Consider the following 23,709-nt stretch of genomic DNA (forward strand, 5'->3'; position numbering starts at 1 on the left):
AAAAAAGAGGGAAACCAGAGAGACAATGAACCTGCGGATCATTTCAAATTCAGCTCATTAAGGTAATAGACCTCGGCCTTTAAGCTGCTACAGAGAGATGACCTCATTCCTGCAGCGATCTCGCAAACAGGCAGAACGCTTCCTGTGGCGCCTCGTGTTGGGAGATCAAAGTGGGCCGCGAGCACCTTCTGAAGCACCATCTCCAGCGGATCAAAGGATTCCCCGGGTAACACGGACACGCTCGTGCCTCCGGGAGAGATCTGTTGCCGTTTCTGCGAACAATTAGAGCTTTGAGAGCTTCACACTGTGTGGTCGGGGAACAGACCGGGGGCTACCCTGAGGACTGACTGCGTGGTGAACCTACAGGCCCGGTCCTGCACAGCTCAGCGCACGGAGCGTGACAAACTCTGGCAAGATTGGTGGGTTGATTGTTGCCGGAGAAGTGGAAAAAAAAAAGCTGTGCCCTCATGACTCAGTCCAAAAGAAAAGATCACATAATACCTTCCACCAGAGCCATTACTGTATGTGTTGTGTCTGTTTTCTCCTGCGCTCTAACAAGAAGCACTGCAGGGAAACCTCCTTAATTATCCAAAGGCTTGTGAGACTGATGCATTTTTAATCAGCGCCTGCATGTTGGCGTGGCAGGTGGCGAGGGAGGAGGAGGAGGGATGCAATGAGCGAGTTAATTGTTGCGGCACAACTCGATAGCATTTGTCGACCTATTTGTCCGTGCCGGGACAGCTTCAACATTCATCTCAGTTTCCAACAGCGACTTCTAAAGTTTTTTTGTTTTGTTTTGTTTTTTTTCATTTTGCTCTTTCAAACAGAAGACTGGACAGATAAACCAAAAAAAATTATCGAACTTTCAGTCTTCCTTTTCACAGCTCTGACTCCCTTCCCAATATCTAACAACTGCAAAGTTGAACAGTTGTTTTTATCAACTGACTTTTTCTCCGATGTCAGCTCAGTGGCGTAAATCTCCACGCTCCCCCCTTCTTTGGCAGCATTATCTATTCCTTGCAATATCTAAGTTGAGCCCCTACCTGTTTCCCACATGTGCGGGATAACAAAACAATAGTGAGAACCAGAAATCCCTCTCGCTTCAGCGATCCTGCCAAATCCGCACGCTGACATTTGCAAAGTCTGGGCGCCGACGAACCGAACAATCCCACTCAATGCCAATTAAAGTTTGTCTCGGTCGCTTCTCAGCCAATCAGTTGGACAAAGTGCAGCGCCCGGGATGTACTCTGACAGCGGTGTGTATGATTAGCTGAGCTGCAGCTCGGTGACACAAATCCTCACAGCGCTCATGCCTTGTGCGGGAAATCAAGCATTGCATCTGTGGAAGCAAAATGGTGTCCGGGGCCTGGTGGCGACTTCTCCGTCCAGAAGGAGCATATGGCGAACAATCATGCGGGCATAAGTTTGCCATAAGTTGCACAAGCCTGTAGGGTAGAAAGTGCCACGGCACCATCTGCCAAATTGGGAGGGTCCCACTTACAAAACACTCAGTGAATTATTCAGCACATCACGCGCTGTAACAACCAAATGAAAACAACAACAGAAATAGAAAATGTTCAAAGATGGAAAAAATCAAAGGCTTTCAATACAAAGAGCAACAGCATTTTAGAGTTTGATTAGATTAAAGTTGCCGCCGCTGCCTGAAGTGGAACACGGATTCGGAACAACCGAGATTTTTAATTAAGAAATCTACATTATACAAACTGTTAGCTACATCATTTCATTCTCACACAATGGGGAAAGTAACAATTTGTCGCGCGGCCGCCTATTTGTGAGCCAGTGTAGTATTATCATAATGCTGCTCCCACAAAAGCCAGAATTATTTTAAATGACACAAAAGAGAGCTGCGAGGAAGAGAAAGAAAGAGTGGAGAGTAAAAAAGCCACAGTGGGATTCAGAACCGGGCCAGCCCGACCCACAGCACAAGAATTTTTTAACAGCTACTTTAAACACACAGGCGAGTAAAAAAAAATCTTTGACAGTCTCTGAAATGTTTTACTTGCATTTTCTCACGAGATTTATGAGGCTTCCCGGTGATACCTGCTTTAATTGTGTCCCGCGTGCCGCTCGGGTTTCTTCATCTCCCAGCTCACGTACCGAATGACTCGCTCGTCTCAGATCTTTGAACGTGTAAGGCTTAATTCACACCAAGCAGCTTGTAAATTTAAAATAAACAAGTTTAGATGATCTCAACCAGAGATGCGAGGAAAGGCTCGATTACATGCAGTTACACGGCGATGTGGAGGGAAATGTCAACGGGCGCCTGGCCTGTCGTTCCATTTGTCTGCATAATGGGGGTCCAGCTGAGCGTCAGGCCTGGCAGGTGGCTCACCTCTGTGCAGCCTGGTGCCCTCGTCCCACCAGGAGCCACCGGGAGGGTCGTGTCCTTTTCTTCTCTCCCACACATCAGGGATCAGATGCAGAGGAGGGAACACGCGGAGGTGTTTATTATCCAAGACAAACCAGGCAGCCCAGAGAGCTCAGTTTAAACACAGTCATCTGCTGTGTATTCAGTGCATTGGTTTTCTTTTATAGTATAAAAGCATGTTAGACAGGAAACGCCTGCATGAAAAGACTGACTGACTTTAAAGGCAACGCTGTTACCTCAGTGCACACAAAGTGAAATTATGTTTTATCATTTACATTGCAACATCGTGGATCGCTCCCTTGGGGGAAAAAGAACTTCTGTGGGGCCTCGTGTAGTTGTTGATGAGCTCTAATTATGATAAACCATCTGAGTTAATATACAACATTAACAAATGACACACACAATAAATAAGTGCATGAGACAAAAAGAGAGAAAAGGCAAAAAAATTAATAACATTCTACTTTTTTCTTGTTATTCCGGTCAATTAAATAATGTCATGACACTACTGTCAGCCTGTAATTGCAAATTAAACCAAAATGAAGTGTTTTATTTGTGTTTATTCAAATATTCCTTCTCTGTTAGGGCGACCCATTTTTTTGGACCCTCAGTACCAAATAATATAAGAGAAAATAAAGCTGCAGCGTCAGTGAACGTAACTTGAAGAGGTCGTAACTAAAATCAACCCAAACATGTCACACATAAACACAACCACCCGCATAAACTGTGGTTGTTACTGCTGTTGTGTCATAATGTTTTGAAATCCTATCATTGTTGTTGGTGACATTGTTGTTGTGATTATATTTTACCTCTTTTCTTTATTTTCTTAACAGAGACTTTGCCTGCAGATGTAAATTAGCACATGGCTAACTCTGGTGCAGCCAAGAGGCTGCGCACTGTCAAATAAACAAATAAATAATTTACTTAATATGAAAAAAATATGTAATTATTCAATATTATAGAGAATATAAAATTGTATATTCTCTATATATTGGCAAATATACTAAGGATTGCTATTATTTCCTTATCCTACTAAACACAAATTACCATTTGTTTTCCAGAAAATACATATTTTTATTCATAAGTCATGTTTCTTAATATAATATATGTACATTGATTTCGTTTGGTAATATATTCCTGAAGCAGAATTGCAACATATTAGAATATGGAGGCAAATACATGGACTCCTTCATATATTTTAATTTGTTAGATTATATTGTATTAATATTATATGTCATTATATGCTTATACAGTAAAGGAAGATGAATGTTTGTAGCAGCTTAGTTTAAACTATAGGAGCCTTAATGTGAAGCTAAAAGCTACGTGTAGACTGCTCAAACAGCAGAGTGCCTACAGAGATGGATAATCCATGACTACTATCATTCAGTGCGGCACTAGATTAATGATTCGGTATTCGAGCTGTTCAGACAAATTAAAGTGAAAGTGCATGGGCATTGTCTTGGTATTGGCTCCGTTCAACAGCTGCGATTTAATACTCGTATACAAGCACAAAACGCTAAAGTTTATGTAAAGATAAGAATCTCAGCTCCTCACACTCGAACACAATCGACCTTCTGCCACTGATAACAGCTTGAGTAAACTCCACAACAGACACGGCGTAGCCTGCGGGAGGACGTGGCGTGAAGTGTTACTGACCTGCGAGCGAGGCATCAGCAGTCATTTAAAACATGAATTTAAAAAAAAAAAACACTCATATCGCAGCCTCTGCAATACTGAGATATTGTGTTATCTCCCTGCAAGGTCATGAATTATATATGAATGAAATATAAGCCCGTTCATTATCAACACCATCGCGGCGCTGTGATGTGTGCGAGCGGCGCTGTGAGAGTGTGCTGTTTGCCGCGGGGCAACATTATTTGCTGACAGAAATCAGAAAAAGACAACACTTTAGCGGGTCAATAACTCCCACAGGATGGGGCCACGCAGCAGGTTATTGACTCACCACCGACGGCTTCTGCCGCATGAAAGTAATGACAGTTAAAGCAGTCTGTTTTTCTAAATGCATCTTCAATATGCCCCATACAATGAAGCCATCATTTGTCAGACATTAAATGGGAACCCTCGAGGACTCTGCAGGCTGCCGCCGCGGATGTTTGTGCCTCAGCCTCCTCGCCTGTGATGTGGATGCGATCGCACAGCTGAATCAATGAGACGGCCAGACTGCGAGAGCAAGTGGTTCATTCCCTGTCTGTGCAAATGTCATCCTCGACTGATTGTACTGTAGATGCACTCTTGATTAGAGGAGAGGATCGATGCGGCGGTCCTTTTCTGCAACACAGGTTATCATTCAAACAATACAAATGAGAAAAAAAAAGGGAACGTTTCTCCTATCGGCAATCGGTGAGCTTTAGTGAGAGTGGGAGTTTAGTCTGAAAGCAGGGTTTCCTGAGCGGGATCGACTGCTGCTGCTGCTGCTGCTGCTGCTGCTGGGAGGACAACTAAGCTACGAATTATCACACATGAAAATACATTTCAGCAAATCCAGCTGAGCTCCCACACCGTTTGTGTTTTTATCTCAATTTTTGTCCAGATTGTCTGTCCTCTTTGACATTGCCACTGTGTCCTCGTCATCACTGGAGACATCTCAACAGAAAAGATGGGCACAAATTACTCCAGCATGCGCGCAAATTCCTCTCAAGAGTCGCCCATTTCACAAAAAAAGCTGGAGAGGTACACCTGATCATGTCTTTTTTAAAGCTGAGCTCGAGGTAACTGTCTCTACATAAGCTGGAAACTACTAAAACCAATAGCTAGCTAACGTCTGTACAGCAGGCATGTTTTAAGCCGCAGATAGAAAAGGCATGACCCGCCCAGCTCTGCTGCTGATTGGCTCACCAAAAAGTCAAAGAAAGAACTTGTTTACATGGTTTGCATTCTCTTGTTATCTTGTTATGTGTTGGATCTCGGTCACGTTGTTCCATTTAAAGGTCTGGTTTGACTGATAGGATCGTCTGGATGAAGGGATCACAGCTGTAATTTAAATAAACCGCGGTGGGCTGGAGTGGAGTTGAGCAATGTCTTCTGATTATGATGGACCTGCATTGAACCAGATGTGCCGTGTTTGCCTTTTAAACGTGATAAACTGCAGGGCAGATCCAAACACATCCCCACAATCTCTACACTCAACGTTCCCACAAACATTTTAGCCCTTCATTTACCCACATGTAGCTGATACACTGACTCTGTGCAGCAATGGAGTGTAAAAGTTGAGAAATCTCACTTTTGATGACAATCAGCATTAAGATGTTGAAAAGAAAGAAGCCGCTCCCGTCTTGTCTGAACTGGCACACAGCGAAGGCGAAGCGATCACTCTTTCATCACGTATTTTCTTTGAGTGCTACCTCAACAAGTTCGGACCGAGTTCAACTCTATCTTTTATCTTTTGGACGCTTCACTGACATTCTAGTTGCTACCATTGAGTGCAAAGCTCACAATTGCTCTTCACACGATCTTATGATGAGAGTTTTTTTTTTTTTTTTTTTTTCCTGCTATCGTAGACGTACTGGGCTGGATTTTTTGTTTCAACATGACTTCTGAATATTTCCATAACACGAGCAGTTGAACGGCGTATGTACATTTCTGGTGTGTACATCGCTCTTTCCGAGGGACTCACAACAACTGTTATCTCCCACAAGTTCAGTATCCTCCACAACACATCGCTTCCTGAAACTCTGCCCCTTAAATAAAGCTTACAATTATTGTCATACGACTCATGCAGGAAACTCCAGTATAACCTTATCCGTCTGCCAGTTAAAACTTTCCAGTCTTGGAAAAGATAGCACTATCTTTTGGAACAAAATGAGTCATGAAGGCATGAGAAGAGCAGGACATCGTCCCTAATTAGTATCCTTACGGGTGTCATTCGGCCCCCCCGTGCAAAATGGAAAATATTTGTCCAATAATGTGTCAACATTCGAGAGATTAAAGCTTCCTGTGAGCCGGAGAGACACACTAATAACGTATCCCCAGCTGCACACACTGTCGTTCACACACTGCTCTCAGAGATACAACACATTGTGTAGGCAGACAGCTGAGAGGACGTTAAAAACAAAAGGCTCACTTCTGTCTGTTTCTGCTCCTCCAGTAATTAAGTAAAATATACAACGACAGAAAAGTGCACAAATTATACAAGCACCACACGAGCCAATTCTTAACCGACCGCCAGAACAGCAGCGGTCCAAGTTTATTAAAACATGACCGGTGGAAGGAGTGCAGCGGGTCTTCTATGCAGAAATCTAGAGTTTAAGAAGAGTTTAAAGCATTACATTTCTCAAACTGTATCCTGAGACTCAGAGTCCTTTCTGAAATATAACATTTTTCTCCCCTATCACTTAGCGCCAGCCCTGGTCATGTCTTGGGCTAGAGGGTCCCGATTCTTGTTGGGATGGAGCAATAGGGAGGAAAACTTCCAACTGAGTGTGTGCTCTGTTTTAATTGATGGCTTGATGAATAGTGTGAAGTTGTGAACAAACAACAAGCATCCACACTTTCCTATCTCCATGCAAAATGACGGTAAATGGCACTATGCCACAGTAACGCATGAGATGTCTGGTCATATAGGTTCCTTGAGGCGTTGTCCCATTTCAACTCCAAACCCTTGTAACTCTTCTCTGTTCCCACAAAAACGAGGGGTAGGGTTCACACTTTGAAATGGGATTGGGCCAATATCTGTCTAACAGAAGAATACAAAAGGTTAAGGTGGGGCTGAAAAGGTTAATTGCAGGAATCATGTATTTATTCACTGCACTGTGGTGTCAGCTTCACAGACTTTGCATGAGTCAGCCTCTTCATAAAACCGGCCATGTATAATTTTCCATTTGAAACTCAAAGCACAAAACACCCAAATTTCCATATGGAATACGCGACATGTTCACTGATAGCCGCCTATAAAATGTACAACTAATGGGGGCCAGCTGCGGACAAGCTGGATGTTTCAGTCCGCCATATATTTCCCAACACCAACATTACATCGTAAAACTCATTTTTACCCATTTGGTGCTGTGCATCGGTATCAGCTGTTTGCCCGTGAGCTGTGCTTTCTTATCCTGCTGGTGAGCAAACAAGATGGCAGAAAGATTTCTCGGTTGTCAGGTCTGGTAAAGATTCTTCTCTAGATCTGTCATCGGGTGTGAGGCTACCCCGCTGTAACCATCTTCTCAAGTTAGTGGAGAAATGACCGAGGAGATAGTGTATTCCATCTAAATATAGAGTCGAGCCAGTATCATTCGCCAATTTCTACAGGCGACAGCACACGGGACACTCAGATTAACCTGTGGCTCATGCTCCACGGAGTACATTTGTCTTCTCCACTGCGGTGTCAACCTCGACTTGACAGCCATTTTCTCATACAGAAGACATATCTTCACCTTACTGCAACGTAGTCAGCCCCTTTTCATGTGGAAGTAGGTTAAAAGTGACTCAAAGGTTTGGCGCTCAGGACCAATTTCCCCGGGGCAAAGTCTTTCGGTTGAGCATCTGTGTTCTACATATGACAAATCGCATGTGAAACAGTCTATTGTTAACTGTGCATTGTTCAAAAAAAGCGCCTGGAGTTCACTGACTAACTCAGGGGACGGAGCAACTCCTTTGTTTTCTTGTATTTGTTTCACTGTGGTGTCCTTTATTTTATACTCTGCAGCTGATGATTCAGGAAGGGCACCTAAACTTCGGTCGCACTCTGTGGTTGTGTAAGTCAAACAAAACTCCAAGTTATTCCAAGTCAATTAAATTATACGAGTATCATCATGAGTTCACGACTCCCACTCAGCTGGGGGGCATCCTTACTAAGTTGTGTGTTCAAAGACTGTATCAGAATACAAATTAAATATCAACCACACTGGAGTATGCCCACTGTTATTCTATCGAGAGAGGAAGAGACAAACAAACGGATGATAACTACAGCGTACTAGCTGGAGGTGTCGCTTGGAGCAGAACTGAGCCCTCTGCCTCTGATAAGTACAGTAATCTACAGTGATGCTGCCGGGAACAAGCTGGGAATGTCAATACCAGGCCACATGCACAATAGGATTCAATCAATTCTGTTGTTTTTTTCTGTTTTAAGAACAACCTCACACATTGAGATTCTCTGCAACACGTGCAGCTGAAGTGATCAAGAATGTTAGAAATGGCCATGAAAATTGCTTAGTTACAACAAAGATGACTTGTTTATTGCTGTTACTTTGAGTCCCAAAATTGATTTCCACCCCTGACCATTGTTATTTCTTTTCATTCTGCAACGAAGAAAGCAGGCTTCTTTAAAAATATTCTGACAGCAACAGACATGCTGGGATAATGAGGGAAAGTCTACATGCTCCACCCCAGCTTTCAAGAGATGACATGCAGAGGTGTTTTTTAAGGATTTACTTTCTATTATTCATTGCATAGCTATATGTGCACAACACAAGTCTTAAGAGTATTTAGAGAGTAGTCTTTCTGAAGAAAATGAAGTCCAAGTCGTATCTCACTTCTTGAGAGGCCTGGTAGACGTCAAATGTTCAAGTCAAGTCTCAGATCTTTAGAGAGCAAGTTCAAGTAAAGTCTCAAGACTTTAGAGAAAAGGTTCAGATCAAGTCCCAAGTATTTACAGGTCCAAGGCATAACATACACATATCTCACATCTTTGAGGGCAAAACTTTACAACTGAAACAAGTCAGCATTACTGCAAATAAGGCCAAACTGGCAGCTCTTCTCAGCAAACCTCAACAATAGTTGTTGACTCACCATGAGTCACCTTCACCTAATAAACAATTTAAAAGTACTGGTTTTGCTACTTTCAGATTTTAAGGCAGGCTGGTGACTCACACTTTAATGCTGAAACAACTTGGAGTTCAAAGTTTAATTACTTAAAAGCCTTTTTCATTTTGTTTTTTCCACAGTGTTCTGTCGAGTGTTGTCCATTCTCGAAGCTCGATTTAAAGTTTTATTTTTGTGCAACCTCCAAAAACTGAACCTTTGTACTAGGTCACAAAGTCATTGTGTGCATACTCATTATGTCATTAATTATTAAGGGCAGTTAGATTTAGGATGTAACAAAAGCCAGTTTAGCATTTCTTAATATTCATGGGTCACCAGTCTTGTCAGCATTTTGCCTTAAATCAAGTCTCAAGCGAGTCCAGCCTCACAGCAGAGTAGTAGTTTCAAGTCTACAGCTCTAATTAAAGGTAAACACTAGGATGGATTACTTGTGGGGACAACACAGACTGTATAAGTCGGTCATTAAAAAAACAAACATAGAAAAGTGAAATGACTTGGCATGACAAACACAACTCCTGACGTGCAAACCTATAAATTAGAACTGGAAATAGACCAGACTCAAATAGAAAGTGAACGTGTGCAGGCGCGCACAAACAGGGAACAGGAAGAGAATGGTGGATTGCATAACTCGGGGAAAAAAACTGCAGTTTGATTCATGAATAATCTGTATTCTAATTCTGGTGTCGGTCCCAGAAACAGCTGCTGCTTCTGCTGCAGTGAAACCGCTTCAAGGTGAGATTCGTGTTGAGACACCACAGAGGTTTTCTCATTAAAAATACTAAAGGGTTGCATCCTGGTAAGTGCAGAGGACATTAGACAACACCTAATTGGCAAGTCGGTGAAGTGTCTATGCTTTCCAGTTATAGGTGTATTCATGTAATGGACTCGAACGGTTTTTATTGACAGTTTAGGCGAGTTCTTTTCTGAAGTCTACTCCTTATTGCAAGCGCTAATTAAGATGGCACATGCTCCACAGTTTCCTCTCTGTCTGTGGCCCGGGGCTCCCTAATAAAAGGACCACTTCAAACAGCAAGTGAGCATCTAATTAAATTTCTCCACAAATTAATGAGAGACAATGTTTACGCCTCCATGAGACGATTAGTGAGGCTACCAAGACCGTGTGCCATTGATACTGATGTTTAATTTCAAAGGGGGCTCGCTGTCTGTCCCTCATTGTTTTACCTCACGGGAGCACTGAAATGATATGCAAATAGTAAAAAAAAATAAAATAAAAATGCTCCTCAATGGACAAAAACCTTGTTGAAGCCCACTGTAATGTGAGTAGCCTCTCTACATTTACCTCATCACGAGTCGCTTTCTCATATCTGCAATGGATGCAGAGTCTAATTGCCGGATGGTAATGTGTTTCTGTGATACTGCCCCGAGGCGCGATTTTGGTTTTTGGAATATTTTTTACACTCAGCATATTTGTCCTTACGCTTTAAGGTTAAAATGCTAAACGTGTGTTGCTTGCAAATGGGAGGCATTAATAAATGTCAGCTGATGGCTTGTGGGAAACCACAGCCTCTTAAAGGGTTACTCCAACAGTTTTACTCATTAAAGTGGGTTAACAGCTGTTGGGTAATGTAGGCACCAGATCTTAAAAGAAAGAAGAATGTGTGTATTAAAATAAAAAAAAAAGGGGGGGGGTTGATATCTCTGGTTCTGCTGTGTCAATTGTGAATATTTCTTTGTAAACTGTCTGCAATGTGTCCAACAGTGTTATTGGATTGTTATTTCAAAGCTGACACCTGGATTACCCACTATGCAACTTGAGAGACTACCACTGCAAGCCATTAAATGAGAAGAATATTAAGTGCTGGCTAAAAAAAAGAATACACAAGTAAAAGAATATTTAACGTTATCATGAATAACGCTCAAATACATTTAGATTCAAATATTTTCAGAGTATAGCATGCCAAACATGTGATGTCCACACAATAACATTACACTGTTGCACCAATTAGTCTAAGATCTACTACTGTACAGTAAAAGTATGTCTATCTGCAAAACCACTCAAATCTGATCTGATTCTGGGGGATTTCAGGATCCTGTCCAAACTGGTGCCAGACCGTATTTCATATATATGCAATAAAATGCATTCTTGGCCAGTTCAGTGCTCTCTGAGGCCGCGCTGCTACAGCCTTACTTGGTCTGGTATGGCTGAAGTCTAAGCAGCTAGCTAATGTGATGATAAGGTCCATTTCCAACAAAATACAGCAACTCTTTTGCATGAAGTCAGCACCCCAAAAAATGCCTGGGTTATTTTTGACTCTCTGGCTTGAGCCTGAAGCAACATGTAAAAGAAATGAGTCCAGTCGTGGTGTTATCAGCTGAGGAATATCTTTGAGTTAGATCAGATCTTTTACTTTGAAGATTATGCATCACGTTTTGTACTTTCACCTTGATAATGAAGATATTTTGCTCACTCGCCTGAAGCTGTGCCGTCGCTCCACATTCAAAACAACAGAACAAGAACAAACACACTGATCTTGCTTTCACTGCGCTGGCCTCCAAACTCTTGTAGGTGTCATTTTAAAGTATCATTAATCACATATGATGATTTGTATGGCTTAAAAGTGTTGAACTTCTAACCCCTGTATTTCCCTAACTCAGTGCTTCTTGCTTGAAAAGCGCTCTATAAACCACCACCAGAATCATTATTACATATTTAACATCGCAGTGTCCCAGCTTCACTGCTTGGCTATTACTTTGTGGTATTTTGATGAATATTATAGTAAATTCACTATTCCAGGACTCTGTAATATTTTGTGAAGAGGCTCAGAAACCATCCAAAGTCTTGTAAAAAGTACCCAAAAGTCTTACTTCAGGAAAAAGTAAAGGTTTCTGTAAGCATCATCGTCACCCAAACAAATAGAACGTGAGTAACAGACTTTAAATTAATGATACTTCAATACTTTAATTAACTTTGGTTAATGTGTTGAATGCTACGGTGTGAATCAATTTTTGACATTTGTGAATAGATTCTGAATCCACTTGTTTTTTACCCACCCTTAAAATGTATGTTATGCTCCGTCACTGCTGCCTTGTCTTATGTGCATTGTGCACTGTACCACATGGGTACTTAAAAAACAACAAGATACATACACCATGCATGTAGGAAGGGAAGAACCGAAGGTGTCAAAGGGGCCCAGAGCTCAATTTTGCCCCAACACTCACGGGGAAGTTGAGCCGGCACTGGCCGAGGTGACCAAAATGTAACAGAGCGTGATTGTGCAGTCAGAAATTAGTTACTTCTTAACATGAATTCAAAAACAAAATGTTAATGGAAAACTACACGCATTTGCTATCATCTAGAAACTAATTTACAAGAAGTAGGTTGGCTCTATATAAATACAACAACAGTATTTGACCTTGTACATTATTTCTAAAGATGACAAAATGTCACATTTTCTCTCCATTAGAAAGTTTCCAGCCTTCCTGAAGCTCACAGACTGTAAATGTTCTATCCAAGCAGGGAAATGATGCATAAACCCGTCTGTGTGTCCCTGAGAGATAAGAGAAGCTGACTTATACGCACATTAAAGTCTTACAGTGAATCACCAAACTCCCCAAACTCCTTCAGCCAATAACTAACCCCGCCACACTCGACATGACCTCTCTGTCCTGCCCAGCTCAGCGGTTTTGTCCCTCCCGGGACAGGAGGAGTAGAGGAGGACTATCACAGCTCCTTCTCTCAGCTTGTTGACTATCTGACATCCAATCCCAACAGCCTCATTAGCGCCTGCCAGGCTGCCGTTGCGACATGACGGGGCAGGAGGAGGTGCCAGGTGGTTCAGGTGTGGGTCGTGGCCGCTCTGGGAGCTGCTGTCGAGGTTGGACTTTGGTCCAACCTGACGCCAATACGAGCTTAAGAATGGACTCCGGCACAACAACACAATCCCCGGAGTGCGTCAAATGTGGAAAGCACTGGTTACAGTATGGATCGTGTAGTACAGTATAAGTATATAGAGTTGTATCATAAACTTGAGAAGAACTACAAGAAACAGTAGCCGAAGTTATTTTGTAAAAGTAAGCCAGTTTATGGAGACACTCTGCGGCGCTAATATCCCGTTTCAACGCGAGTTTATGCTTTTAATTTGAAAAACACATATAACATATGAATATTACAGCAATGTGACAGTAACAATAACACGTAGTGAAATGTTACACATCACATGATAAGTTTTAACAAGAATAGACTGAAGCCAGGAGTGTGAATATGTACGAACTTCGGACTAAACTTCCTAAATTTACGCACGAGTTTCTGGACAGAAACTTTCCCCTGCGCCGCCCGCGCATCAGCTCACGAGCTGTGGACGCGGTGAAAAGCAGCTGAAATAACAGTATTCACACTCAAACTTTATTTATTTATTTGTTCAATCGTCTTACCTTCTCTGTGTCTTCTACAAGACCCGAGGCGGGCGACGCAGCAGAGCGAGACGGCGCACAAAACCCACCACTTGTTGGATGAAGCCATGCTGCTGCTGACCAGGGAGGCTGATCCGCGCTGAATGTAAAGTCTGGAGGAGAACTTCATCAAGTTGTAGGGCTGAAGTGAAGTGTGTGAGTGTGTATGAGTGTGTGTGTGTGCTTGTGTGTGCTTGTGTGTGTGTGGGTGGGTGCGTACTTCCGCTTGATAACACTTTGCCAGCCTGCAGGCTCTGTAGAAGTGAGTTTCTCAGTAATTTCCTGGAGGGACGCGTCAATTCACTCAAAATAAAATATTCCCCTTAACTGGTTACGTTGTCTGGGGAATGAAAAGAAAAGGTCTAACGGGGATTTCGTTTAAAAAAAATATTTCCTCTTATCATATTACCCATATCAGTTTAGCCATATAAGGAGTGCAGCATCATCAACTTGGCTTCTCTCTCTCTCTCTGTCTGTGTCTGCTGGGAGCTGATGAACTGCTGGAAGAGGAGCCCCGAGATGCATCTCCTCAACCCCTCGACAACACTTTAATCCACAGCAGTTCATCTCAGAGTGATGAGAAATTTTCATCTGCAGCTTATTACCCAGCCTCGGCTGCCTGCTTCGTTCAGGACATTTGGACCTGAGCCGCGGCCTCTGGAGAGGTTCTGAAACCCCTCCCAGCTCCTCCAGGCCTCCGCTGGTGACACATACTATAATTGAGCTTCAATCTGGCACATATACATGCTTAAATTATAGTCTGCCAGCCCACTTTGTACCCAACGTTCTCCCAACTTGACTGATTCCATTACGCCGTGTTAAATACCACACTGGATTTATGTAGAAGAACGCGTTAAATAGCGATGCCTGCACTGCTGCCAAGGATGGAGATTTGATACACAGTTGGGGGTCGCTATGAACAAAAAGTCTGTCTTTTCACTGTCTGAAGATGGGTGTTGTCTGCTGTACAGATGGGAAAACCCCTCTGGGACAAATGTGAGATTGTTGGATATGTGATTAAAATTGAATTGACAAACATGTAGATGAGCGGAAAAATAATCCCAGATAGCAAAATGTACCAGACGAACATATCCAACGCACAAATCGCACGGAATGATGTTACCAGGGAAGATCCAAGCCCACCAGAATAGAGCGAGCTGTGGCCCGTATCAGCCAAATGCCATCTTTCCATGTTGTATGTGGGCCAGATGAACATGTCTGGTTCAGTCCAGATATCTGGGAATGGCAAACTGTAGTTTAATCTGTAGTAAACTGAGTTTACAACAGTAGTAGTACAAAGTATTTTAAGAACAGAAAGACATATAAAAAAGTATAAAGATGTTTCTATAGCATCTTTAAAAACCGGAGTTACAAGATGCTTCATGAAATACAACACCATATAATATAGATGCAAATATGGCAAATCATAGAGAAATCAAACTAAATAAAATACTAGTAAAAACAAGCACTTCCAAGAGCGATAAAGATGAATATCAAAGAACATTAAAACATTTGAACAGACTTGATAAAAAGGGAGTTGTTGGAAGCTTTAGAGCAAAAACAATAAAAGCAGGATCTCCGTTTCTTCCGTCGGAGTCGGGACTGGTGTAAGTTTTAAGAGCGTTTGATTCTCTGATCTGAGCGGTCTCGGAGTGGAATGAGGGGTGAGGAGTTCTGAGATGTAAAGGGCCAGACTGTGTAGGGATTTAAAAAGTAATCAATACAAAATCTTCAAATTAATCCTCAAAACTTCTGCACACAGACACATGCTGTGTCTCAGTTCAGGGTCTACATCCTTTAGAGGAGCGTTTGAAGGCCAATTACGTCACAACGCCACGTGAAGTCTGTCCCAATCCAAAGACTCCTCCAGATGCAGCCCACAAATACTCCTTATTTTCCCTCTTATTGGAGAATGCAACGCTACTATCCTTTGTGGCCTCACATATCCCAAGATTCTTTGCGAGCCCGAAAACGAAGATCGGCAGAAATCTTGACGTAAGGATAAAACATCTGGTGACGCAACCAGGAAATGCTCCAAAGGCTTGACCATCCCATTTAACAACAGCTGACGAGGTTAACAAGGTCTTGCTGAAGGACTCACCTTCGAAGACCGCAAAGGCCGGGTCCTTCGAAGGATGCAGACCCTGAACTGCGACACAGGAACTGTATCATCTCAGTGCTTAAATGTTGCAGCCAGGAGCAGGTGACCGAGCTCAGCCCACAGGCTACGTACCATATTTATATTTCTATAGGTTTACATTCATCTTCAGTCTTCTCAGGTTCACATTACATGTTTATGACCTGAGTGTCCTGTCGGGAGTGGAGGGGATGGAGGAGGAGATGCAGGAAAGAAGGCTGCCGAGCCAGTGACCACAGTTCTGGACTGCGTTTCAACATTTCGATATTTTTGAAAAGACTTCAGGATAATTTTCCAGCTGTGTGTACCGCAACAAAACACTCAATTCTCCATTTCTCAACATAAGGTCCAATTAATTTATTGAATTTTCATTTTTGGGTGAACTTGTCCTTTAACTAGTTTTGGCTTATTGATAAAGTTGTTCAACAGATCTGTACTGAACTGTTCTCCTGCCGTGTTCTTAACTCAGATTGCTGTAGAAGAAAGTGAAAGATGTCAAAACAAAGAAAAACTCTAAATTGCATAAACTCAAAGTGTTCCAGCTGTCCTCAGACGGTGCCACACGGGCGCCGACGTGCTGTCTTTCCGGACAGGACTGAGACGAGAAGTCCTGGTCCAATTCCCCAGAACAGCTGGGAAAATCTGTGCGGGGAAAGCTAATATTTGCTTCCTCTTCCTGAGGGTGCGCTGAGGTGCCTTCCAAGTACACCTCCGAAAACCCCAACTGCTCTCACGGAGCTCGTAAACAGCCAGCAGCAGAAGACAGTGGTCATATCGGTCAGCTCCCAGGAGTGACTGGGTCTACGGCTCCAGGTTATAAAAAAGATAATAACAAAAACATTAAAAAGAGTCATTAAGCCAATCGACTGTGATACTCCAATGGAAATTTTATTAACTGAATGAGTCAGTTGAATGACATCATCCCACCCTGAGTACACTATGACTATTTTATTTAGTACCAGGCCGATATCTACCTGAGCAATGCTTTTCTTATGAAACAGTGTGTCATCACCAATAAAGGTTTCACATTATGAGCTGCAGCCGGCTGTGTTTTAAAGGAAGAGCACAGATTCAGATTTAAAGCACAGAACGCATGTGGCTCCAGCAGCTGTCTCTTCTTAATTAACATTCATTTCTATTCCCAAATAAGAAATTAATATGTCAGTGCAGGAAGTAGTTCAACACAGTCTTATACTTTTGTTTGCATGTGGCGGACCCTGCCACCTTTCTAGCTTCAAATGGTGCACAGGGACCTTATTTTCCTCTGAGGACAGGTACTTTATTCACTTATGGAAACAACTGATATATCTGAGTTTGTCTTATTACCTCATTAATATTGTAAATATAACAGTTCTGAGTTTGAATTATTTCTCCAAAACTACGTACTGCCCCTTTAATACATGTTGTGTATGTAACCATACTTCGATTCACAGGTGCCAGTATAAGGAATAAGCAAGAATCTCGACAGTGACTAATTTGCAGATGCAATATAAACCCATGATTCAAAACTTCTGTAAAAGTAACCAAGCCATTATTGTGTTTCCATCAAAATGCATCTTATTTCCTCAAATAAGCCCCAACATCTCTCGGATTGTTTCAGAAGATCAACTTTGTTCTGGATTACCTTTATATCCAGACTACAGAACAGTGCAGTTGTCATAACATAATTTCTAACAGTAGAAAATGTTTGGCAAACTGATGTTTGAAGAAATAAATGTAAAAAACAAATACAATTTTGTCTCTTATTCCTGAGGAAGCTGCAATGGGAACAACCTGAATCATCTCAACCCACAGACAGATTCATTTATTGTTTTTGACCGTTCAAGGCTGAAAAGCACACATAATCTCTTGTAGCGCATCAGTTTACAGCCCTGGCACATTGTGAGTGTTTGCATGCTCGGTTGCACATTTATGCACATGTGTGGGATGTCAGTGGACAAGAATGTGCCTGTCTGTGAGACTAATCAGTTCAGTGCCATTACTCACTCTGTTCAGGGAAACAGTGCCGCTGTGGTCCCACACGTTCAGCATGGAAACTCTTAGAGGGAGAGAAAGTAAAAGTCACATGGGCAAATCTGCTCCAAAGCTCCGATGGAATTTCCTGTGTGCTAATTTTCCCACGATATAATGACCTCAATATTTCTCACTTAAAGACGATGTGTAGGAGAAGACGGCCGACACTTTGTGGCTTGTTTGAAATGATGTCAGTGATTGCGGTCTGTCTCGAGGAGCCCCTCATTGAAGTTCCTAGAAATGCAAAGGCAAAAAGGAAACAACACATTTTTTACAAATCTATTGTTCATTGTTATGTCTGGCTTGATTACATTTTAAAAAGGGAGGAAAATTAAAATCCAGAGCTCACAAAAGCTTCCATAATTCTATTTGTTTCACAGAAACAAACCACAATTTAACATTCACTACTCTACGATTCCTTTTAGGATCTCATTTAAGCTGGCAGGTGGTTGTAAAAGCCCCAAAATATGCATATGAAAAACAGCTGGAACTTTTATGCCCTGCAGCTGTTTTAACTCTAACAATTGGAGCAGCTAATATAATCATTTCTTTTAGGCCAGTTTCCAGCCTGGAGGTTTGGATCCCCCCAAGGGGACACAGAATACATCAGAAAGATCCTGAGACGATGAACGAGTCAAGTTATTTTTTACGTAGTTAAAATGAAACACCCTAAGACACAAAACATACGTACATGTATCTCCCAAGTCATAAATATGAGCAACCCGAGAGGTGAAAAAAAAATAACACTAACACTACTACAGTATGTCAAAGCACAAAAGACTGATAAGTTACATTTGTACATATCACAGGCCAACGTATGTAAGACGACTGCCAAGCTAGTGACCACAGTTCAAGACTGTGTTTCAACATTTGTAATGGTGGTACCACTGCATATTTTCCAGGAAACCATCAGACAATTTCCAGCTGTGTTTGTGGCGGCAAACAACCCCCCCCCAAAAAAAAAAAGATATTCTTGACATTACTTTGGATCATTACTAGCCATGTTCTTGGTGACAAAACCAGACATCAGGACATCTCCAGCTGTGTTAGTTTCAACCAAAGCATGTATTTTAAGCCAAAACATGATTTTTTCTTTACCCTAGCCAATGTTTTCTGTGCCTAAACCTAACAATACCACAAGCACAGCATCTTCACAACCTCAAGAAACTAAACGTTTCAACATATCTGTGGTTTGCAAGAACATACACTGTCCATCACTTATTCTGCTGACTTAATTGGTGACATCAACAAGAATACATCTGGTACACATTAGCCTGTAAAGTGGTTTGGCAATGACCAAACACCTCCCTCTTGTGGAGAATCAGCAGGCTACTAAATATTTAGTTTTGGGTTGTGAGTGAGTGAAAAACCACTTCAGTAAAGTTAATCTTAAAGGTAAGGAACAAAAACAAAGCTCTTATTTCCAATTCCATACATACAGAGACTTTGCAAACATGTCTGGGTCTTTTTATAGATTGAAGTTTTGGTCCTCAAAGCCATCATCTTCTGTCCTGTCGCTGCTTTCCCCAAAAGATTTGGATTAGGCCACCCCAACCCCCCCTCTCAAGGCTACTTCATTCTGTCATACCCTGTTTGGCTCAGATAACACTTGCAGCGCGTTAGCTCCATTAGAAATCCTCTGCTGGAGCCAAACATGTCTCAAGTTTTAATGAAAAGAAGTTTGAAAATAGTCAAATGACATTAGTGGGACAACTCAGTATGAATGATTTAGCAAGCGGAGTAATGAAGCCTATTGTTTTGCGCCAAGGGCTTGACACAAATAACAGCCCGCCATTCATACGAGTCCAACTTTAAATGAGCGCTCCTTCACATTCTTTGACAAAGCAGCCAAGAATGTACTCCACAGCGAGTTAACCTCCAGATTAGTAATCAATTTAATGAGTCAGAAGAAGTCAGGCTCTGACAAAGGACGGTTCTGTTGGTGGTGGATGAGAAAGCATACACTTCAGCAGAGGCTCGCTGTGTGGATTGAAATATGAAGCCACTTATAAATCAAGGTACGGAGCATGAGTCACAGCTTCAACACCTGCTGGCTTTAATGCAAAACTCCCCTGCTGGATTCTGTAGCCACCTGGTGAACTTCATTATTTGTCTCAATATAATCTTTGTGGCCTCTCAGGGCTCGAGGGCCGGTGAATAAGCAGCTCTCTTTGATGTAAAATGGTGCCACGGTTACGGTCCAAACTATTTATATCACCTACCGCAGCGTTACAAAATGTCCGAACAGTCCATTCTTTCACAGCAGGCAGCCCCACCTACTGATATGTTTGAAACTTGGAATCGGTTGTCAACAGTGACACAGAGGGACATACGAAAGCTCTCTCACCTGGGGCTGAAGTACAAGCTGCAGTTTCTCCGGTATGAAGAGGATACAGCACGATATCTTGCATTCTGCTTCTGTTCATGACCTGGTACGACGGTTCCCTGAGCACCAATCTGAACCCCAGCTACATTAACCTCAAGTTAAAAATATGAGATGCTTTAGAGGCATCTTAACAGGATGGTGAGTCATTTTGCATGAAATGAGCGGCTAATATTACACTTTACACTCCTGAATATGTTCAGAAAAATAAATAAATAAATAAATCTGTTGACGCTTGCCAAGCTAAATGTCACAAGTTACGGCCGCGACAGATTAAAGTGCCTTGATGGATAAGTGTGTTTTAATTGGATTTTCTTTCCTCTCCACAATTAGCATTTAAGTGATGCCAGAGAAAACGGGTAGAATTAAACACCATTAAGTATGACATCCTCGCTCCCATCAAGAATCACCGTCATATAGATGCATCTGCCATCTGGTGAAAGAGCGTAATTGGGAAGCACTTTATAAAGGGCTATTTGGCTTGATAGTTATTTCCTATAAGAACCTGTCCTTGAAATAACAAGTTCTCTCTTTTTCACAGCAGGTACCAAACATTTTAAATGAGATAAGGAAGTGGGTTTATTGTCACAGGCTACAATCAAAATTTTAATAAATCAGTCAGGTTTGTTATGTTAAGCTAGTAATATTTATCCATTAGCCTACATAGCTAGCTATGTTTATCCATTAGCCTATGCTTAGCTAGTTAACCTATGTTTATCCATTATGTTTAAATGTTTAGCTAGTTATATTTATCCATTACACTGGTTGTTTTTATCCACCAGCATAAGACTAGCTATATTTATCTATGAGCCTGAGTTTAGCTAGTTTGCTTATATTTATCCATTGTTTAGCTAGTTATGTTTATCCACTACATACAGATTGTTGTGTCCATCAATTAAGTGTAACAAGTTAAAGTTAGCTATGTTTAGCTAATCATGTTTATCCATTCTTTTGTAATTATCCTGTATAAACTGTTAGTCATTAGGCTACACCAGACACAACCCACCAACACCACACAATCACTTGCTGGCTAATTCTTGTATTTGTGATGGTGTGATTGAAGATTAAATTCCTCATGGACCATCATGACCGTCTAGGGGATGTGCAAAAACTAGAGGACAGCTGAGAAGAGGCACTCTGCCTTGGACACTGGCTCCTGCTGATATCCCTCATTCCTCTTACAACTAGGGCCACAAAAACCAAATCAAATCATAATTTATTTTCACTTTCCGTCGTAGTGCAGAAGTAGTTCTTGGGGAAACGCTGCTCTAAATCATTTCACCAAGTGCATGTTTTGCATCTGTTGTTCCATCTAGCCCTAGTTCAAAGAGGAACCATTTCCCCTTTGTCATTAAAACATATCTCATTCTCAACATGAAGAAATCAGATTGCATGCACACATTAAAAGGGCAAGTCCACCAGAACTTGATTAAAATGGATTTACGTACAAGGCTAATTTCAAACAAAGGAGCCTCGGGGGAGTTTCCAGCCCAGACAATTACTTCATACAGATATAGGAGTAAGCTTTTCTCTGCAATTAAGGCCTTGTACTATCCCAAGTTATTCTAATCTGATTGTGGTTACAGGCAAAACTAAAAAGTAGGAAATTGAAAATCAGACAAAGTAATGGCACTCATGTCAGTAGATTTCACGCTTGTTCTGAGTTTTCAGATGACACGGCGGTCTCACTTTTGAAGAAACTGTAAATTTGAAAGCATAGACAGTTATGAGCTTCCTAGCTGGATCACAGACACACACATACACACATACACACATTACAATTGTTTACTTTGTGCTTGCAGGCATCTACCTCTTGAAAGGAAGAAAAGCTTTTGCTGTTGTTTTTATCCTGAGAGGCTGAGAAAACCTTGTCGACACGCCGTCTTGAGATCAAACATCAAGCTACATTCCAGGAACAAGAAATGTGCTCAAATTCAATTAGATTCTCCTCACACTCCGTTCGCATAACTGATAATTAACCACAAGTGCATTACGATGGAGTACAAAGAAAATTCATTTTCTCGTGACTCCAGGTCTGATAAGTGGCCAACAAATCATTATGGGCCTGCAGCGGTGAGAACACCGCCACAGAGACGACGAGTCCTTCAGCTGATGTGAATAATATAATCCCCGAGAGTTCTGGGGAAAGTTTTGTTTACCCATTAGAAAAATGTAAAATAAACACAGGTTTCAGCCTGGGGGGATTATTGATAATCCTCTACAACCACAAAAGACACAATTTGGGGTGAATTGTGATTGTTGCCCATTGAAAAAGATGTGCTTATCAGTTACTGTGGTTTAGTTTGAGACCTTTACACAGTAAATTCACATTTCATTCTTTGGTGGTTGGTGGTTTCATGTTGACCTATTCCAACCAAATTAATTTAAGCCTAACCACAAGTTAACCTAAACCTAACCAAGTAGTTTTCCTGCCTGAAACTGTGAGCGTATGAGAATAGATTTGACATAAGTTGTTTTGGGAGACACTAGGAATTAACCTATACAGTCATGTAGATGTGAGGATGGTATCTGCTCTGAATCCTCGTACATTAACATGCATGTTGGATCAGACACGCCAGAAAGAGCTTCATCACTACATTTTTTTCATTTCCTAATGTTGTGAAGCAACGTGGTATATTATTTCCATGTTGTTTAATTTGCTCTGGCAGCTAAATGACTGTAAAACAGATTGTGCTTGTAGTAATCACCTAACCTTTTAAGGTTATGTTTGCAGATGATTTTGTTGTATTGTCTGAAGGGACATCTACAACAGCTGTCGTGCCATCTCGAGGACTTTATTGGCAATTCAAGTCTTTGAATAAAAATTCAGTTTAACAGAAACCTTGAATGCATCTGGTGGTTTAACGTTAGAAGCTGCTGGTGTGCAATATCCTTCCCATCTTAGAGATGATGAGCTTGATGCCCGAGAGGGAACATTAACCAGTCTGTCCTTCACTCAGGAGGGACACACTGAGAAGGCTATGCTGAAATAATTACATTACAGGGTGAAATTACAGGCCATCCTCTCGACAAATTTTGTCAAATGGCAGCAATTTCCCTTTGCAAACTATTCTGCTCCGCTGCACAAATAATAGGCTTCTTCTGAGGTGATGCAATCACATCATGCAATGCAAAGCCAACTCTCCCAACCTGCTTTAATTATTTCCCCCTAGATCATCTAAGCTTTGTCATTACGGATCCAAAGTTAGGAGATGAAATGGGCTGTGACCCATCTACTGGATAGATTCACACCCTAAATGATAAGTTCAATATTATTATGCATACCATCTCCTTTGGTAGCAGTCTTTCAGGTGGAGCACTTTACAGTGAAAGCATTTGTACTATTGATGGCTTCAGTGTGAGTTTCACCTCTAATTCTGGCAAACTGTACACTTGTGGGCTCTCTAAACCCAGCAGTGTCTTGAAATGCCAGTTGAAATGTCCCCATTGAACAATCAGCGCTGACAAAACTCCTCACCAACTGTATGTGTTGCGAAGCATTTCAGAAAGCAAGATATTTCTCAACACTGAGCTCAAAGAAACAACCCCTCCTTTTGCATTTCCTCACAAAATGTTTTGTGTTCCCTAGCATTACTTTTCCGTTCC

The 23,709-nt window shown here is 41.7% G+C and overlaps 1 protein-coding gene across 2 annotated transcripts in view; it reads right to left on the minus strand.

Annotated features, from left to right (window-relative positions):
- tfpia (tissue factor pathway inhibitor a) overlaps positions 1-13,770 on the minus strand; it is a 40,996-nt gene extending 27,226 nt beyond the window's left edge. The window contains exon 1 of one of the 2 annotated variants that reach the window (XM_037110592.1): positions 13,553-13,770. In XM_037110592.1, the coding sequence (XP_036966487.1) occupies positions 13,553-13,700 (148 nt within the window). In that variant the 5' untranslated portion in view covers positions 13,701-13,770. The remainder of the gene's footprint in view (positions 1-13,552) is intronic. The other variant, XM_037110591.1, reaches the window with a different exon arrangement.
- Between the last annotated feature and the right edge of the window lie 9,939 nt (positions 13,771-23,709).

Source organism: Acanthopagrus latus, chromosome 9 (genome assembly GCF_904848185.1).
Source record: "Acanthopagrus latus isolate v.2019 chromosome 9, fAcaLat1.1, whole genome shotgun sequence".
NCBI classification, from domain to species: domain Eukaryota; kingdom Metazoa; phylum Chordata; class Actinopteri; order Spariformes; family Sparidae; genus Acanthopagrus; species Acanthopagrus latus.